The following is a 20792-nucleotide window of genomic DNA, read 5'->3' on the forward strand; positions in this document are numbered from 1 at the left end:
GGGCTTCCAGTTCCTGACTGTCTTCCAGAGGAGCAATGTCAACATTAGAAGGTAGAATTTGACTCCAAAAGAGCACCATATCTGTTAAAGATGGGCACATCTGTGTCCTGGTTTTACTTGCTATGGGATCTGTTATTTCTACAGAAGATGCTGGTAGTGGAGCAAAAGTCCTTGATACTATGAGTTTTCTTAGGCAGATGAAGCTATTGTAGGACCTTACACTTACTAATTAGAATTTGGGTTATCTGGTCTGTGGACCACCATTTTTTAGAAATCCAGGCTTCTGAAAATCTTTTTAATCAAAGAAAGACATGTTTCTTCCCTTATATGCTAGACAGAAGGCACATTGGGTATGTTATGGCTTGGAAAAATAAGTTAACTGTCAGTACTATATGGATAGAACAATTCAGGGAGGTACACAGCCTAGAAGGACACTGCCAACTGGCCTCCCTGTGCTTCCAGATTGGATGAACTCTATCCACTAGAGTGTTCAAAGCATCTTATTATCAGCATCTGTCTTTTCTCTGTTAGTCAGCTTTTCCTCACCGAGACCAAAATACCTGATAAGAACAAGATAGAAGCAGAAATGTTCATTTGGGGCTCATAGTTTCAGAGGTCTCAGTCCATGGTTGGTTGACTCCATTTCTCTGGGTCTGAGCTGAGGCAGAACATCATGTCAGAAGAGCATGATAGAGGACAGTAGAGTGAATTTTAAATAAGGTTTTAAAAAATACACATGACTTAAGTATTGATTACCAAAAGTGAGACTCTTCTTAAAATCAAAAGTAATAGTAAAGTTCTGGTATTACAGCCAAGGTGTAGTTAAGGGAATTATATCTATAATTTTAATTTATAGTAAGTTACATTAGAGACATACAATACTCTCAGAGAGTAATGAGGAAGAAGAGGGACAAAGAAAGGATTCTCAGAAAAGGAATATGACAAAGAGAAAAGCATAAAGGAAATAACATAAAGCTTATGGCTAAGGAAAAAGAGAAATTATGTATCAAAAAAATAGAATGTATAGGGGAAAAACAGTTTTCTCCTCTGCTATGCTTTTATAATACTGTTTTTTTTTTGGGGGGGTGGGAGGTGGGTACTGGAGATTGAATCCAGGACTTCACACATGCTAGGCAAGCATTCCACCACTGAGTTACATCCCAACACTTTTTATTTTGAGACAGGTCTAAGTTGCCCAGATTGGCCTAGAACTTTCAATTCTGCCTCAGCCTCTGGAATAACTGGGGGTTTTACGTGTGTTTCACTATGACTGGTTTTTACAATATTTTATACTTCTGATCACCAAGATGTGTGGGTTTTTCCTACGCTGAACAATTCTCTAACACCAACTGGGTGTCCTATAATACAATTCAATTCTGACACTATCTACCTGGACTTAGCACCAGATCCCACAGGTTTAGGGTCAGTCTCACAAAATTGCCCCGCCCTCAAATAGATGCCAATAATAAGTCTAGGGCTATGATACTTCTAATTGACCAGCGATAAAGTGGAGGTTCCCACAAACCTCTCCAATCAGGGCTGGGGTTGTGGCTCAGTGGTAGAGCATTTGCCTATCATGTGTGAGACACTGGGTTCGATTCTCAGCACCACATATAAATAAATAAGTTAAATAAAGGTCCATCAACAACGAAAAAAAAATTTAAAAAATCTCCAATCATTTGTTATAAGAACTCACAAGACTCAGGGAAACTCTTTACATATATTTACCTTTTATCATAAAAGGATCCAACTCAAGAACAAACATATCAAAGAGATAGACAGGGAAAGACTCTAAAATAAGGAACACTGTAGTGATTGATTTGGGGCAATTTGCCCCTCCCCACTCTGGGACGTTTGACAATGTTTAGACACTTTTTTTCTTTTTTTGCAGTGCTAGGGGTCAGAACTCAGGGCTTCATGAATTCGAGGAAAGTGTTCTACTACTGAACTAAAGCCTCAGTACCCAGAAAAACTTAAATTGCTAAGAATGAAGGGCTGGGATATAGCTTGGTGGAACAGTACTTGCCTAACATGCATGAGCCTCTGGGTTCAATACCTGGTACCCAGGAAAAAAAATTCTTAAAATGCTAAGAATAAATTTAACAAAATATGAGCAAGTTTTATATGTATGCTACATAATTTTCCTAAGGGACATAAAGTAAATCCAAATAAATAAAGATAAATGAAGATAAAGGAATGTTCCTGAAAATGTTCCTGAAAGTAAACCTCAGTACTGTAAATAGGTTTATGCTTTGCAAATTAATTTATAGTCAAGTAAATTCAATCAAAATACCAAAAGGAATCATAGGAAACTTGGTAAATAAATGTAAAATTCATATGTAAAATAAAAAAGTTCAGGTTTTATGGTAATATGAAAGGCTGGCCATTTCCTCTCCATAAATATCAAGGATAAAACTGGATAGAATTATCAAAAACAATCATTTTAGGGCACTGGAAATTAACCAAAGGAAAACTGCAAATTGAAAAGTGTTTATTTAAAGAAAACTGACAAAGTTATAGGTTAGAACAAAGGGAAGCTCTGTCCTGCCTGAAAATATTCCTAACTACTTACTTCTAGCTAGGATGATGAGCCTGTCAGTTTTACCAACATGATGTTAGCAAAAAAGAACCCAGCAGCTTTGTTGGCAAAAGGTCTGACTCATTTCTGGGTGAGGGAGCAAAAACTTGTGGCTTTGCCCTCTTCAAGTGTGTCACCATCCAGGAAGCCCCACACATCCAGCCATCTGGGAGCTCTCCAAACCCCACTGGGTTTTTGTGGAGACTTTAAATAAATTTGAAAAACAAGAAAAGAGCTTTAAAATTGTTACTCCTATTCTTACAATAAGAAAAAGTTAGAAAAACTAAAAGTCAAGTTTTCTTGGACTCATAAGAAAAGTGAGGTTACAGAGCAAATTATTACCCTGCAATAAGGAGAAAGAGGTTGAATCTAAGAAAAACAAAATGTCTATTTTTCCTCTCATCTCCCACCATAATCAACACAGACTTCTAACACCAGATATGTAAGAATTTCTCCCCACCAGCAAGTGAGCAATCAGTTTTGCAGCTGGGTGTTCTCTAATCCTGTTCAGTTCTGATACTATCTACTTAGAGATAGCATCAGATGCCACAGATTGACACCCCACCCCACTCCATTACTTTAGATGTCATCACAAGCCCCAGGTGGTCTTTACCTGTGCTTCTGACCTGTGAAGGGTCCAGATAATCTGCTCAAGCTGCTCACAGAACTTGGGGAAACACATTTACCAGTTTACCATAAAGGATATTACAAAGGATACAGATGATACAACATATAGGTCAAGGTATGGGGGAAGTAGTAAAGAAGTTCCATGCCCTCTTCAAGCTTGCTACTTCCAGGAACCTCCACATACCCAGATATATGGAAGCTCTCGGAACCTTGCCCTCTTGGGGTTTTATGGAGACTTCATTGCATAGGCAAGGTGAGGAAACCCAGCAAGGTTCTATGTATACCATTTCTTCCTTCAAGGTATGGGGCAGGACACCTCTGGACTGAGGAGGGTCTTTTTATTATTGGTTCTTTTAGTTATACAGAACAATAGAATTCATTTTGATATGATTATAAAGGCATGGAATATAATATAATTGTTCTAATTCAGTCCCCAAAATTTCCCCTTTCCCTCCCCTTACTCCCTCCCCTCTACTCTACTGGTCTTTTCCTATTTACTTATAGTTTTTTTCTACTTGTAGTTTTTTTTTTAAATATATTTTTTTAGTTGTAGTTGGATACAATATCTTTAATTAATTTATTTATTTTTATGTGGTGCTGAGGATTGAACAAAGGGCCTCGCCCATGCTAGGGGAATGCTCTACCGCTGAAACACACACCCAGCGCCTCTACTTGTGTGTGTGTTTTTTTTTTTTTTTTTTAAATTAGTATCTTGTGGATGCACATGCTGGTGAGATTCACTGTGGTATATTCATATGTTCCTATATATATACATACACACACACACATACACACACTCACAGGTTCATTTCACTGTCTTTCCCTATCCCCTCCCTTCATACTTCTTTGTCTACTCCACTGATCTTTCTTCTTTCTTTTCTTTTTTTTTTTTATCCCCCTATCCCATTTTGGACTAGCTTCTACATATCAGAGAAAACACTCAACCTTTGACTTTTTGGGACTGGCTTATTTCACTTAGCATGATAGTCCCCAATTCCATCCATTTACCAGCAAATGTACAAAGTCTTTATGGCTAAGCAATATTCCATTGTGTACCACATTTTCTTTATCCATTCATATGTTGAAAGGTACCTAGGTAGGCTCCATAGCTTGGCTATTGTGAATTGTGCTGCTATACATATTGAAGTGGCTGCATCATTGTAGTATCCTATTTTAAATCTTTTGTGAGGAGTGGGTGACTGGGTCAAATGTTGGTTCTATTCCTAGTTTTTTGAGGAATCTCCATACTGCTGTCCAGAGTGGTTGCACTAATTTGCAGTCCCACCAACAATGTATGAGTGTACCTTTTTCCTCACATTTTCACCAACATTTATTGTTACTTATATTCTTGATAATTGCCATTCTAACTAGAGTGAGATAAAAAAATCAAAGGGGGGCTTAATGACCTATTATCAGACAAGGGAAGTCAGAGATTTTTTTTTTTTCAGTGATGAGAATAGAGAATTTTCTTATAGCTAACTAAAGGCAAGGAAATATCAGAGTTTCTTAGGAGTCACTCTCAGAGAGAGAAGTTCTAATTTTGTTTTCCTGTGCTGTAGATTGAACTAAGGACCTAGCACTAGGCAACTGTACCACTAATCTATGTCCACAGCCCTTTTTAATTTTTCATTTTGAGACAGAGTATCACTAAGTTGCCCAGCCTGCCCTCAACTTGCAATCCTCCTGCTTCAGCCTCCAGAGTACCTTGGACTACAGGCATGCACCACAGCACCCAGCTTACCACCCAAGTACTATACCTTTGACTTTCACAGATTTTCCAGAACACATGCAATTAGCAGATGGCTCATATAACATAGTAAGTTCTATAATCAAATGTTGAGAACTATTATGATTGAAACTAATTGTCTTTACATCCTTACTATTATCTCTTCAGAGGACTTTCCTATCAATGCAACTTACCTGCATCATGACATTTAGTGTATATTTTTGATCTTCTCGCTTTGCTGTAGCTTTTGCTTCTGTAGCCTCCTTTGCTTTCTCCTGTGCTTGTAAAATAGATTTTTCTCTTATTATCTGCATCATCTCTTTGTCCACTAAAATATAAGGAATATTGGTGAACCAGGATTATGATAAATTCTTTGACTTAGGAGAAAACTACTTAATATACTAAATCAGGATGAGATTTATTCTGACCCAACTTCACAAGAAGTGAAAACATGTTTTAATATTCAACTGACCAGGGGTTAACATTAAAAAGGTAAACAATTTATGGTAATAATAATACTGAGGGGGGGACAGGAAGGGATCAAAGAGGGATGCAGAGGAATGAGAGAGAAGAGGGGAGAGAGGGAGGAGAAAAGATGGAAGAATGGGAGACAGGAGAATACATTTGTCTTCCTTCCTTTCTGTTGAGAACTAGTGCTATTTGCCTATAAACCTGATCATAGTGATTCATCTCTTGGTATCTCCTAGAAGGGAAGATGAGTGGAGAGCACTTGAAATAATCCACCTGAAATAATCAATCACCTTCTAAAACATAGTATTCATTCATACATATTAAAAGAGAGGGCCAGGCCCAAGAAAATTCCAAAGTAGCATTGACATGTTCTATGTACAGCTTTACCATTTGCAATTATATTTACTGTAGCTCAGTGTTTTAAAAACTGCAGACTGTGGTCCTTTAATGGGTAAATTATCTTGGGGAAGGAGAAATCAGAACCTGAGAGAAAGAATCTAAGAGAGGAGGAAATTGGTGGGGGTGGGGGCAGGAGGTAGGTCTGAGGCCTCTCCCCAACCCTCTTCTATTTAGAAAGAAGGAAACAGACAGTTGGATAGTTTCTGGAGCAGGGAAAAAATCAAAAGAATACAATTTTCCAAATGAAATTTTCCATTTAAGTATATCAAGAAGGAACTTAAAGAAAAAATTAAGTGGGGCAAAGCATGGGGGGTGTAGTTGAACACATCTGTGATCCTAGCTACTAAGGAGGCTGAGGCAAGAAAATAACAAGGTTGAAGCCAGCCTGGGCAATGCAGCAAATATCAAAATAAAAAATAAAAAGGGCTGAGATGTAGCTCAGTGGTAAAGTATTTGCCCAGGGTGTGCAAGGCCTTGGCTTCAATATTTATCACTGCCAGATTAAAAAAAAAAAAAAAAAAGAGCAGCAAATATGTTTTGAGTAAGGAGGCAGACAAGCTTAAAGCACAGGCTGGAGGTCCACAGAACTTTATGTGAAAAAAAGATTGTTAAATAAATAATCTCACTGAATTGCAAGTGAAACTGTTTCAATTCTAGAGGAATCTCAAACCTAGTTTCTGACGTAGAATCAATGTCTATTAATTGCTATGTAAGTTAGTTTTAAGACTTTTGATTAGTTTAGATCAGAGACTTGCAAACTATTATCCAGAGTCAAATCTAGAATACTGTTTCTCTAACCCACAAGCTATGACTAATTTTTCACTTTTTTTCTTTGAATTAGAGATTGAACCCTCAGGTGCTTAACCATCGAGCCGCATTCCCAGACTCCCCTGCTTTTTTGGTGAGGGGGACAAGGTCTCACTACGTTGCTTAAGGCCTTGCTAAGCTGCATTCCTCCTGCCTCAGCCTTCACTTTTTTTTTTTTTTTTTTTTTGGTATTGGGGGTTGAACCCAGGGGCACTTAACTACTGAGCCACTTCCCTGGCCCTTTTTTGTAGTTTATTTAGAGACAGGGCTCACTGAGTTGCTTAGGGCCTCACTAAGTTGCTGAGGCTGGCCTTGAATTTGCGACCTCCCTCCCAGCCTTCTGAACCACTGGGATTACAGGCATGCAGCACCACACCTGGCAGCCTTCACATTTTTAATGATCAAAAAAAATTTTTTTTAATTTAGTGTCAAATAAAACTTAGATTACATTCAAATTTCAGCATCCACAAATATCTATCATCTGTGGCTGCTTTTGTGCTACAGTGGCAGAGCTGAGTGGAAGAGATAGAGACCATTTGACCTGCAAAGTCTATAAAATATTATCTGATCCTTTACAGAAAATGTTTGCTAATATGGCTGTCCACATAACTATGAAAGAGGAGAATCAAGTAGCCTTTCAATACAAACAGCTGTGTAAGACAGAAAGAAAATTCCCCTCCCACTTCTGGAGAAGGCTGCTATCAGGTTAAAATGAGAATTTGAGCCTGGCTCAGTGGCGCACGCCTGTAATCCCAGTGGCTCAGGAGGCTGAGGCAGGAGGATTGAGAGTCTGAAGCCAGTCTCAGCAACTTAGCAAGGCCCTAAGCAACTCAGTGAGACCCTGTCTTTAAATAAAATAAAATAAAATAAAAAAAGGGAGGGTGGGCTGGAGGTTGTGACTTAGTGGTAAGCACCCCTGGGTTCAACTCCCAATACCAAAAAAAAAAAAAGAAAGAAAGATTAGAATTTGACATAGAATAAAGTGTTTAATGTCAGATAATATGTGTAGAAAAAGTATTAAGTTTTCCTGATAATTACCCTCCTATTATATACTAAGAAGATCATGGCTAAAATACTTCCTAGGGGAATTTGTTGGCCAGAAAGACACACATATAAACATCTAAGTCCGTAATTGTGCTTGCCTCATCTGTTTATTTTTAAATAAGCCGTTACAATAGATGATGGTTCTAGTCCCACTTAATGTCAAAATTAAAATTATTAGGAAGAGTCAACATAAATGGAAGTGTTAACATTTAGTCTTAGCTCAGAAGTCAGAACACCCAGGTTGTGTTGTTTGTTTGTTTTTTGTGATGCTGGAAGTTGAACCTGGGGCCTTGTGCATTCTAGGAGACACTCTACCACTGAACCACATTCCCAGCCTTTGTTTTTCATTTTTTAAAACCAGAACATTTACTGGGTGGCTTGAAACTCTCAAAATGTACTGGATGTTGCAACAGCTGCCCTCTTGGGTTTAAGAGTTGTTCCTTCACAGAATCTATGCCTGAATCTGTGTGTACAATTTTTATGTGCCTCATTCAACCATAGTATTTTGTCTTTGAGTGTTGGCACTCCAGTTATACTTTCTCTTGCACTTGGCAGGGTAGCCATATTTGCCACAAGTTGACTTCTGAAGGTGACAGACCTGAGAGCCACAGCATCAGCACAATGTGTGCATCTTATTATGCTTTACAAAGGTTTCTGGGAATGTTTTATAATATGTCTATCACAAGTCACTGAGTCACAAAGGAAGGCAGGGGTGGGAAAACAGGAATCTGGTTTTTAAAAACTCCTTAGGATAATTTGGAACTCATTAAAGAAATCAAATAACATCTCTATGGTAATCTACCTTAGTAAGTATTGTCTGAACTAAAATACTAGATCATAGGAGGAAAAAATTCTACCTCAGTGCTGGTCTTGAGGATTAAAAATTAAATCCCACTGTAAGATACCAACAGAGATTTTTTTTTGCGGGGGGTAGGGGGGATTGAACCCAGAGGCACTTAACCACAAAGCTGCATCCCCAGCCATAATATATATATTATGCTGAGGCTGGCTTTGAACTCATGATCATTCTGCCTCAACCTCCCAAGCCACTGGGATTACAGGCATGCGCAACTATGCCTAGCTCAACACTCTCTCTCTCTCTCTTTTTTTTGTAGTTGTAGATGCCTTTATTTGTTTATTTTTATGTACTGCTAATTGAATCCAGTGCCTCACACATGTTAGGTAAGTGCTCTGCCACTGAACTATAGCCCTAGCCACCAACAGAGTCTTAATATAAAGAATGGTTGCAGTCCCTTCCATTCTTTTTTTTCTCTTTTCTTTTTTTATTATTTATTTTTTAGCTACAGGTGGACACAATATCTTTTTTATTTTTTATGTAGTGCTAAGCCAGTGCCTCACACATGCTAAGCAAGCACTCTACTTCTGAGCCACAATCACAGGCTCCTTCCATTCTTAATAGCACATACTTACAGTGAAATGACAGAAGCCTATGAGAAATTCTAAGTGGTAGATTTAATGTACTAGAAGACATGGCAACTAGAAGAGGAAGGAGGAAAATAAAGGTAAAGCAGTAGAAGACAATTACTGACCCACAAAGCTTGAGCTGGGCAGTAGAAAAGAATACTACTTAAGAGTACAGGAAACTAGGTTTACACAGAGATCTCAACTTTGGCTGTATAATTCCTGGAAAGCTCTTTTTAAAAACTGCCAATTCATGGGCTGGGGCTATACCTCAGTGGCAGAGCACTTGTCTAGCATGTGTGAGGCACTGGGTTCGATCCTCAGCACCATATAAAAAAATAAATTAAATAAAGGCATTCTGTCCATCTACAACTACAAAAAATTTTTTAAATGCCAGTTCCTGGGTATCACTCCCAGAAACTAATTTTATTGATCTAGGATGAGTTTCAGATGTCTGTATTATTTTATAAATTCAAAAAGTGATCCAAATATGTAGCCAGGGTTGAGAACCTCTTTTAAAAAAACCATTTGTCTTTCCTAAATACATGCTGTTCTAAGTAGCCTAGTCTTTCTCCTTCACCTTCCCCTATTAAGAAGGTTTATATAAGTCCACTAGCCTCAGCAACTTGGAGACCCTGCCTCAAAATTTAAAAATAAATAAATAAAAAGCACTGCTTATGTAGCACAGTGGTAAAGCATCCCTAGATTCAATCTCCAATTCGGGGGAAAAACTATATGAACTGAAATTTCACCACTTTTTTGAGTTATTCACTTTTTTTCTGCAATGCTGCTAAATATATAATATTAAAAGTTAATAAATCTGTAGGCACTTTCTCCTGTTAATCTGCCAGATTTTTCATGTACCAAGCTATAAAATGTAGAAAAGTTTTTCTTCCCCTACACAATATAGCTGTTTCAAATAATTTTTAAAGATATAAATCAGAAAAAGCTCAAGCAGATGAATATCTTTTAATAAAGAACTTACCACTTGACATAGAAAGCGTCTCCCACATGACCGCTTCTTTTTTATACAAAGTGAAAACAATAGTGTCATTCCCAATCTTTGCTTTGCTGCTTGCATCGTCTATGGGAGCATAGAGAAATGCCTCAAATAAAAATGGAGGAAAGTTCACCTGTTCAGAAGAGACAAAACAGAAATTTGGCTGGTCACACAAATTAACGATACCAGCATTAAAAGAAATCCGTGTTAAAAAGCCAAACTAATTTTCCTAAAGGTTCACTAAATCTATTCTAGGTAGCAAAATTTAGCAAGACGTGAAGAAGCCCTGAGCTGATGTCCTTTATCTACAGATGAGATGTCACCTGTTTGTTTAAAAGAAAAAAAAGAAAAGAAAAATTGAGAACGGTCCTCTGCAAGGAGGCTCGCTTTGCGCGCGCCCAGCCGCGCAATCGCTAAAGACTCGGGCCACACCCCCGGGCGGACGGCACCACTAGCGTCCCTACCTTGAGATAGTTTTCGGTGCAGAACACGTCCGCGTCTCTGACACAGACGCCTCGGAGGGGCAAGGAGAGGAAGACCGCAGTCTTGGTCTGCTGCCAGCTGTAATTGCTAACCAGCAGCGGCATCCCGGGAGTGACAGTCGCGGGAGGGTCGGCGGGTTGCTGCCGGCGACTCCTCGGTTTCTAGGGAAGCTTGGGTTACCACGCGTCACCCCTTCCGGGTCAGGCCGGGTGGGAGCCCCTGGCTCCCAGCGTGCCCTGGGCGCACTCTGTCGTCTGGTGACTGTCAGGCCCCGCCTCGGACTGAGGTGTCAGTCGGCTTCCTGGGGGTTGCCCTCCTCCACTCCTGCTGCGAGAATTTCCAAAAAGTAGACCCACGTCTACATAAGAAAAGTCTTCATGCCTTAGAATGCAAAGAAAGGATGTGGACTTAATGGCTCAGGAAAGCGGTCGGTCGAGGAGCAGGTGTGACACCTGCGTGTTACTGGAACCTTGAACCTTTGTTCTGACCGAGGCTATTTGGAGTTAGCACCATTTGATGTTCCTATTGAGGAAATGGGTCATACCAGGAACTTGGTGCCCTTTCGTAGTTCTCCAAATCCTACAGCTCTAAGGCCACCAAAAGCACCTAGGTAGGGTTCGCCAAGATTTGAAAACCGGGGAGAAAGGACCTTATGGCTCACCTGACATGTACTTTGCTGCAACTCAATAGTAGGATAAGTTGGATTTACACTGGTACATTTTACAATTACTTCAGTAGATTCTGAATTTTAGGGCTGCAAAGAAACTTGAAGGTTGTGTAGTTTTATCCTGAGTATTTAAGGAATCTAAAATCCATGCACTTAAACCCATTGTCACATAGATTTGTGATAGAACAGCTATTAGATCTCTTAACTCCCATCCCAATATTCTTTCCCTGGGCTATTTCTGTAATTCCATTTAATAAATTACTAGAATGATGCTAGCATAGTTAATTCATATGATAATTTAGTCCTGCAATTTACTTGTCACCAGGAATTTGGATTTTAAACTTTTTACTTTTGGAGACAATTTACACAAATTTCAAAGAAAGTCCTTGAGAAAACTTTTAGGAGAAAGTCCTTGAGAAAACTTTTAGGAGAAAGTCCTTGAGAAAACTTTTAGGAGCCATAGACTTAAGGGAAAATATCTTTTCCCCCAAACAGGGCACTGACTACCTTAACTAATTTTGTCAGCAATTCGTTATCTTAAGCTTCTGATAACTTTGAATAGTGGGAGTCATCTAGAATTTTCTCCCTTGGTCTCTGCAAACTGAAAAATGTATGACTTCTATGTATGTTTTCTTTTTTCACCCCATATTGTTTTTGGCATTTCCCCCCCTTTTATACTATCTCTACTTTTCCCATATGGTCTCAAACTGTCATGTGTCTTCAAAAGACAGAGTTTATGTGTCTCTTTCATATAAAAATTTAAAGTATAGGTTCTCTTATTATATAAAAATACAAGACTGTCTTTCCCTCTGGAGATAACTTGCATTCTCTCTTGAATGTGTATTCCTTGCTTTACCCCCAAAAGTTTCTCTTTTGAGATGGCCCACATTCTCTCTTGAATGTACTTCTCTTTTCCTAAATAAACCTCTATGGCTCTGACTGGTGTGTGCTGAAACTCTTTTTGATCATGTATGCTAAGAACTCTGTTGGTCATAAGTCAAATTGCCCTTTCTCTCCAGGAATTCCTCAGACCCTTCTTAAGAGACCTCTCTTTTCTGGTGACATCACCAAGTACAGTGGCATACACTGGTAATTTCAGCTACTCTGGAGGCTGAGAAGGAGGATTGCAAATTCCAGGTCAGACTCAGCAATTTAGTGAGACTTTCAGCAATGTAGCAAGATCCTGCTTCAAAATAAAAAGTTTCTAACAAATTATGTTATGTCTATGTATGAATAAACCACAATGAATCTCACATGTATATGTGTGTATAATATTATAATACACTAATTAAAATAATAACAATAACAGTAGATAGGGAAGGGAAGGGAAAAGGGAAGGTACTGGGAAATTGATCAAATTTTGTCATTTGCATGTATAAATATGGCACAATGAATGCATAATTTTATTTATATATTTGTTTGTTTACTTACTTATTTACCTATTTTTTGTGGTGCTGGGGATTGAACCCAGGGCCTTGTGCATGCGAAGCAAGCACTCTACCAACTGAGCTATATCCCCAGCCTACACATAATTTTAATGTGCCAATTACAAAAAGGACTGGGGAATGTAGTTAAGTGGTAAAACACCCCTGGGTTCATCCTGGTACACGCCTGTAATCCAGCTACTAGGAAGACAGAGGCATCTCCCCATCTCCATCTCCCCAGTACTAAAGAAAAAGAAAAACTGAATAAAAGAAAAAAGCACTAACCATAAAGTAAAATATTCAAAACTTGAGCTAAATTTAATAACTGATGTTCATGAAAAGGCATGATAATGTAAAGATATCTGAAATAGTATATATATACTATTCATTGCCTTACAGCCAAGGGCCATAAGTACACCTATGGTTGAACAACCTGAGTTCAACTCATTGAGCAAGAGAGAACAAAAGCCATGGGATATCTCAGTAAGAGGCTTTTAGAATTTAGGGACAGTTATAAGAGAGGAAAGATTCCCTCTAAATTGAATCATTTCAAAAAGTGAAGGTAATTCTACTGATAAATTTCAGGAAGGAGATCCCAAATATAACTCCCTGGCTTAATGGAGATATATATATCTCCATTATATATATATGTTTTTTTTTAATTTTTTAGTTGTGCATGGGCACGATAGCTTTATTTTATTTTATTTTATTTAGAGAGAGAGAGAGAATTTTTATTTATTTTTTTTTAAGCTTTCGGCGGACACAACATCTTTGTTTGTATGTGGTGCTGAGGATCGAACCCGGGCCGCACGCATGCCAGGAGAGCACGCTACCGCTTGAGCCACATCCCCAGCCCCATGATAGCTTTATTTTATTATTTATTTTTATGTGGTGCTGAGGATCGAACCCAGGGCCTCGCACATGCTAGGCGAGCACTCCACTGCGAGCCACAACCCCAGCCCAACTTAACAGATATTTTAAGTTGAAGGAATTTGAGAAGGAGTGACATCCCTCCACCCCTTCTCTTCTGAAGCAGATCACAGGACCCTCATATGAGAAATGCCTTCCTTTACCCAAAGGAAAGAGGCATCTTTCTCCGAAAAAGGAAAGGAACCTGAAAAACACTTTCTAAGTTCTTCCCAGTTTATAACACTTAGCTAATATACTTTGTCCTACCACATTTTCCTGCAAATTTCCACTCCATCAGACCTGGCATTAAATGGTTAAGTTTCACTTGTTCCATTCTTAATTTCCTTATGAAGGATTCCAAATCATGTAAAATATATATTAAATAAATTTGTATGCTTTTCCTTTGTTAATCTGTCTTCTGTTACAGGAACCACAGCCAAGAACTTAGAGGGTAGAAGGAAAAGACATTTTTTTCCTCCCTTACCTGATGATTTGGTAAAGTAGTAGCGGTTGCTCACTTAGACAAAATTATCATCATTTTGTTAGTCTCAGAGTACTCTTGTCTCAGGTTAGTATTCTGTGTGATTGTTTATGTTCAGCAGAAGAATAACTTGACCAAGCTGTGGTGTCAGATCTGCTTCTGAATGTCTGAGGCTTCTCTATTCTCTTATTCAGTAATCAACAATGAAAACATATAAGCAAAATATATAAAAAGGAAATACAACCCTACATGAAAATGGGCAAATTGGCATGATTGCTTATTCTATAACTAGCAATTCTACTCCTAATTATATACCTGAGAGATTTCTAACAAGTTCCTAGGTGATGCTGCTATTTCATGAACCATTGCTCTAGAACAGGGTTTCTCAACCCCCATGCTATTGACATTTTAGGCTGGATAATTCTGAACAATTTGTGCTGCTCTGTGCATTAAAGGATGTCTAGTAGCATCTACCCACTCAATATTAGTAGTACTTTTCAAGTATGGTCATGAAAGTGTCTACAGACATTGTCAAATGTCTCCAGGAATGGGGGTGGGAATAGTAAAATTGATGCCATCTGAGAATCACTGTCTTAGAAAAAGTTTTGGTCATGTACATTAGGACATATTTATAGGTCTTCATAGAGTCTTTATAGAAAAGACCTGAGAAATGACAACAGCAATATATACACACAACCGAATATCATTAAACAACAAAAGCAAGAAAGTTACCATTATATATTGGATGGATAAATTAAAAAAGCAAACCAAATAACATTCTTAGCAAATAATGCCATTTTAATAAAACTAAAAAAAAAAAAAACTAAAACAATTGGATAAGAAGTCCTATGCATGTGAAGAAAAGGTAGTGATCAACTCAGGTAAAGGTAGACAAGAGGCCCATTTTTTTCCCTCGTTTAAAAAATTTGTTCTACTTAGTTATAATATGACAGCAGAATGCATTTTAATTCATTGTACACAAATAGAGCACAACACTTCAATTCTCTGGTTGTACATGACATAGAGTTGCACCATTTGTGCAATCATATATGTACCTAAGGTAATGATGTCTGTCTCATTACATCATATTTCCTACCCCATGCCCCAACTCCACCCTCCCCTTTGCCCAATCCAAAGTTCCTCCATTCTTCCCCCACACACACACCCTGCCCCATCATGGATTAGCATCCACTAATCAGAGAAAACATTTAGCCTTTGGTTTTTGGAATTGGCTTACTTCACTTAGCATGACATTCTCCAACTCCATCCATTTACCTGCAAATGAATAGGTCCATTTGTGGTAGCCAACAGAGCTGATCACTACACAGTCACACAGTGTGAATTAAGACAAAGGTTCTATGAGATATCTTGTTGCATGCCTATAATCCCAGCTATTAGGGAGACAGAGGCAGGAGGATTACAAATTCAAGGCCAGGCTGGGTAACTTTACAAGACTCCATTTCAAAATAAAATTTTAAAAAGAGCCAAAGATAAAGTTCAGTGGTTGAGTGCTTGCCTAGAATGTGCAAGGCCCTAAGTTTAATCCCCCATAACACACATGCACACATACACACACATACAAGACAGGTTACCAGAGTGTTGTCCTCCCTACCAACAACAAAACATTAATATCACCATCATCTGGAGACTCATTAGCAATGCAGATTCTCAGGCCCCTCTCAGACTGGAATTCTAGAAGTAAGGAGAAATCATTGCTTTAGCAAGTCCACTATGTAATTCTGTGACACAATGAAATCTGAGAACCACTAGGTTATGGGATATGTTTTATTGGAGAAAGGGAAAACTTAAAAAGCTAAGAAAAAAAATACACACACAACTTCGCCCTTGTCCCATCATCCCAAGGAGAGTCACAGTGGGGCCAAGACACTTAGATCTGCAGTATGGGTTTGCATTGTAGAGAGGAATATCAGCCCTGGCTTTCCCTTCTCACAGGGCAAACATGAAGGGAAACTTGTCAATAGGGAAACTACTAGAGCACCATGTAGTCTTGGTTTATTTATAGGAGTTGTCTGAGAAAGCTATCAGTATTGGGAGACCTTAGATCACATGGAATGTTGTAGTTGGAAGAACTACCCATGCCATGGGAAGCTGAGTTTAGGTACAGCCCTTCCCGCTATAAGGCAGAAAGGCCAAGTCTTATTGGCTGGTTGACTAGGAAAACACAAGAGGAGCATTGGTTATAGTTTGATCTGGTGCCGTAGTCTGGCTGGGCAAAATAACCTAGAGGTGACAAGCAACTTGAAGGTTGAAGCGGGAACTACTTTATTGTGAGTGAACTCAGCAGGAACTGAGTGAGAATTCAAAGTAGCGGGCACCCGAGGTAGCAGGAGCTGCTTCTCTGCTGTACAGCAGGGGTATATATACTTAAATAATTACACACAGCTTAACTCAATTAACATCATCTAGATACAGCAGTCAGCCAATAAGGAATCCTCATCATCTTAATGGTTCTCTGGCATTGCTTCAAAAACCACTCCTCCTGGCAAAGTGCCAGGCGCCATCTTGACTTCATTTGCATCCCCAACAATCTGGAGTGTCCTCCAAAGTATCACATGTTGAAGGCTTGGTCCCCTGCTACTGGTATTATTGGGAGGTTGTGGAAACGTTAGGAAGTGGGGCCTCTGGAGGAAGTAGGACACTGGGGCATGTCCTTTAAGGGCATATCTTGTCCCTTTCCCAACCATGTCTTTCTCCCCATCCCCACCCCTCCCTCTTTCTTTCTCCTTTCTGGCCACCAGGAGGTAAGCAGCTTTGCTCTGCCACACCCTGCAGCCATGATGTTCTACCTCACCACAGGCCTAAAAGCAATGGGCCAGCTGACCACAAGTCAAAACCTCTGAAACCATGAACCAAAATAAATCTTTCTGCTTTTTAAGTTGTTTGTGTCAGGTATATTACCACAAAGATGGAAAGTTAACTACACAACACTCAAGATCACTTTTTGATTCTGTTTGTTACATTAAAGGATGCAATCAGACAACCTTAAAGAAATTACCAAGGGTTATCTCTTCAATAGTGAGTTTGAACTTAAATCATTTTGTTAGTAACAAATACTGCAAGAGTAAAGTAAAATTTTAAAAATAAGCTTTAAAGTAGAGGAGAATTCTTTATTGTTGCATATCATGACATTCATCAGGAGTAAAATGTACATGATGAATCAAAAATTACCTGATTTATTATTTTTAACCTAAAATTAACTACAACTTTGTTTATTTTTATTTATTTATTTTTTGAGGAAGAAATATTTTCTAATTTTTTGCATAAGATCAGAATTAGGTCATATTACCAGACAAATGACAAAGCAACTTGTCTTAAGAACATATTTGTACAAATTCTTAACAATAAAATAAAAAATCAGTCTACTATGTATGTACACATATGTATATACATGCACATATATAGGTAGGTAGAATTTGTATAAGGAATGATAAAAGGCTAATGGGAAATTTAAAATTTGCTGTAATTCACCATATTCACAGAATACAAAAGAATAGCAATATGATTCATTTAATAGACATAGAAAAAAATCTGACCTACATCTGATCATGATAACAAACTCAGAAAATTATGAATAGTCATTAGTTTTCTTTTTTTCATATCTCTAGTTGCATACAAAGTATATTCACACCATTTATGTCTTCATACATGTAGTTAGGGTAATGATGTCCATCATATTCCACCATCTTTTTTACCCCTATCCTCTCACTTCCTCTCCCACCCCTTTGCCCTATCTAGAGTTTGTCTAATCCTTCCATGTTCCCCCTTCCAACTGCGCTATTAATCAGCCTCCTTATATCAGAGAAAACATTCAGCATTTGGTTTTTGAGGATTGGCTAACTTCACTTAGCATTATATTCTCCAGCTCCATCCATTTACCTGCAAATGCCATGATTTCATTCTCTTTTATTGCTGAGTAATATTCCATTGTACACATATGCCACATTTTTTGTGTGAGTGGTAAAATTTTGTTCCCATTCTGTAGGCTCACTGATTGTTTCTCTCGCTGAGAAGAAGCTTTTTATTTTGAATCCAAAATATTCATTGATTCTTTTTTATGTAAATTTTTAAATTTATATATGACAGCAGAATGCATTACAATTCTTATTACACATATAGAGCACAATTTTTCATAATAAAGGTACCAACTCTCCTGTTGGTATGCCTAGATAAGGCCTTATCCAATTTATGTCTCCCAATAACTTTTGAAAGTTGTTAAGTGGTTTGAGTTGATCTACTCGTATTTGAATTTTTGGTGGACAGACAATGGTTGAGGATAATAGAACTCCTAAATAATTAATTGGAAATTTTAATTGTACTTTATCTATTGCTATCTCTAGATTATAATTTTTTAATAAATTTGTAAGTGTGGCATAACATTCTAGCAATGTGTTTTTATCTTTATGTGCCAATAATACATCATCCATATAGTGAAATATTTGTAGTTAAGGATTTTGATTTCTAAGTGGCTGGATTGCTTTGTTAACATAAATTTGACACATAGTTGGACTATTAGCCATCCCTTGAGGGAGTACTTTCCATTCATATCTCTGATCAGGACCTTCAAGATTTAGTGCAGGGATAGTAAATGCAAAATGTGGACTATCCTCAGGATGAATTGGAATTGAAAAAAAAAAACAATCTTTAATATCTATAGCTAAAACATACCAGTTTTTGGCAAAGCAGACAATTGGGGAATCCCTGATTGAGCAGGTCCCATAATAACCATCTCATTATTAATAGCTCTTAAATCTTGCAATAATCTCCATTTACCAGATTTCTTTTTAATGACAAAAATGGGAGTATTATGGGAAGATACGGAAGGTTGTATATGTCCTTCCGCTAATTGTTGTTTGACCAGGTCATGGGCTACTTGTATCTGGTCTTTCTGATTTCCAAATAATTTTGATTGTCTCAGTGGCCCTTTTTGAAAATCCAATCCATGTCTATTTATTCCTTGATCTATTTGAATTGTTGCTGCTATACCTTGTTCTTGTTTTCTTAATCTTTTTTCTTTCCTAAAACCTTGTCTAGCCCTAGTAGTGGGCGCGTTAGGATTGATGTTATTTGTTAATGTCAAACCTAATTGATCTAGGACATCTCATCTCCATAAATTTATAGGAAGATGATCCAATACATATGGCTGTATAGTTCCTTCACATCCTTCAGGATCTTTCCAATCTAATACCATTGCACTTCTATGGGGATTAGTTGCCACTCCTAGGCCTCAAAGCGTTTGAGTGACTTGTTGTAATGGCCAATGTTTTGGCCATTCTTGACGAGATATGATGCTAAGGTCAGCACCTGTGTCCAGTAGCCCATTAAATTCATGTCCTTGAATATTTAGTTTTAGCATTGGGCGAGAATCTAAATTTAAAGACAGCATAGCCCAATCCACACCTGTGGAGCCTAATCCCCTGGAACCTCTTTCTACAGTACGACTGGAAAATTTATCATGCAGGCTGGGTATTATTAATAACTGTGCTATTCTATCTCCTGGTGAAATTACTGATATACCTCTTGGAGAACTAGCTATAATTTTTATTTCACCTTCATAATCGGGATCAATTACCCCAGGACTTATCATAAATCCTTTTAGTGTAGAAGAACTGCATCCCAATAATAAGCCTACTGTTCCTTGGGGAAGAGGTCCTTTTACCCCTGTGGGAATGATTTGAACTCCCATCTCTGGAGTTAGTACTGCTCTGGCGGAGGCGCAGATGTCCAACCCTGCACTCCCTCGGGTTTGTCTGATGAGGGATTTAATGGATAATGTGTCCTGGGCACTACCCTGATGGTGTTGCTGGGTTCCTCCATTGCCCTGTATATTTGTGCTTGTGGGCCCTGGAGCATTGGGCCCCCCAGTCCGTTTTTTGGCACTGGAGTCTGATGCCTTTCTCCACAATATCGTGGGTAAACACCTGGTCCTTGTCCGTTTTTTGATAACGGAATACCCTCTACGGTGGTTTGAGAACGGCATTCATTAGCCCAATGTCTCCCTCTACGGCATTGTGGGCAAATACCGGGTATTCTATTCCTTTGATACCTAGCTTTGTTAAACCCTCCTCCTATGGGGCAACTTCTTTTAAAATGTCCTGTTTGTTCACAATTGTAGCATGTTTTTGACCTGGCATCTAAAGCCTGTTGTATTGCATCTGCCAAGACTTGCCCTTGTTCATTAATGTCTCTACATAATTTAATATATGTGTTTAAATCTTCATGTCTCCATGGTCTAATGACCTCTCTGCAGCAACGATTTGCTTGGTCATAAGCCAGTTGTTTTATTAATGGCATTGCTTGTTCTGTATCCCCAAAAATTCTGGAAGCTGTTTGAATAAGCCTATCTACAAATTCAGCGTAAGGTTCATTAGATCTCTGTATTACTTTAGATAATTGACCTTGTAAATCTCCATGTCCTTGTAAAGTCTTCCATGCCCTAACCACGTCTACGGCAATTTGTGCATATACACCAGGATCATATTCAATTTGTTGCTGTTGACCCTCATAAGGTCCTTTTCCTAACAACATAATCTAGATTTCTTTGAGGGTAACCGGCTGCTGCATTTCGCCTAGCTGTCTCCGTGCAAAATTCCTCATTGGCAACCTTCCATAACAAATATTGTCCTCCATTTAGCACAGATCAACACATGTTAGCCCAATCTGCTGGCGTCATGTCCAAGTTGGTAATGGATTCGACCATGCTTACAGTGAAGGGTGCTTGAGGACCATAGGTCGT

General features: G+C 38.4%; 1 protein-coding gene across 4 annotated transcripts in view; it reads right to left on the bottom strand.

Moving 5' to 3' along the window:
* Dnaaf4 (dynein axonemal assembly factor 4) overlaps positions 1 to 10741 on the bottom strand; it is a 52273-nt gene extending 41532 nt beyond the window's left edge. For 2 of the 4 annotated variants that reach the window (XR_009228401.1, XM_046461928.2), the window contains exons 1-3: positions 10539 to 10741; positions 10060 to 10207; positions 5126 to 5259 (exon numbers count right to left, since the gene is read on the bottom strand). Coding sequence is in view for 3 of the 4 variants with exons in the window: in XM_046461928.2 (XP_046317884.1) it covers positions 5126 to 5259; positions 10060 to 10207; positions 10539 to 10661 (405 nt within the window). In the remaining variant the exon portion in view is untranslated. The remainder of the gene's footprint in view (positions 1 to 5125; positions 5260 to 10059; positions 10208 to 10538) is intronic. The other 2 variants (XM_046461927.2, XM_058584825.1) reach the window with 2 other exon arrangements.
* Between the last annotated feature and the right edge of the window lie 10051 nt (positions 10742 to 20792).

Source organism: Marmota monax, unplaced genomic scaffold (genome assembly GCF_021218885.2).
Source record: "Marmota monax isolate L192 unplaced genomic scaffold, Marmota_monax_Labrador192_F-V1.1 WCK01_AAM20220418_F8-fsc00001, whole genome shotgun sequence".
NCBI lineage: Eukaryota > Metazoa > Chordata > Mammalia > Rodentia > Sciuridae > Marmota > Marmota monax.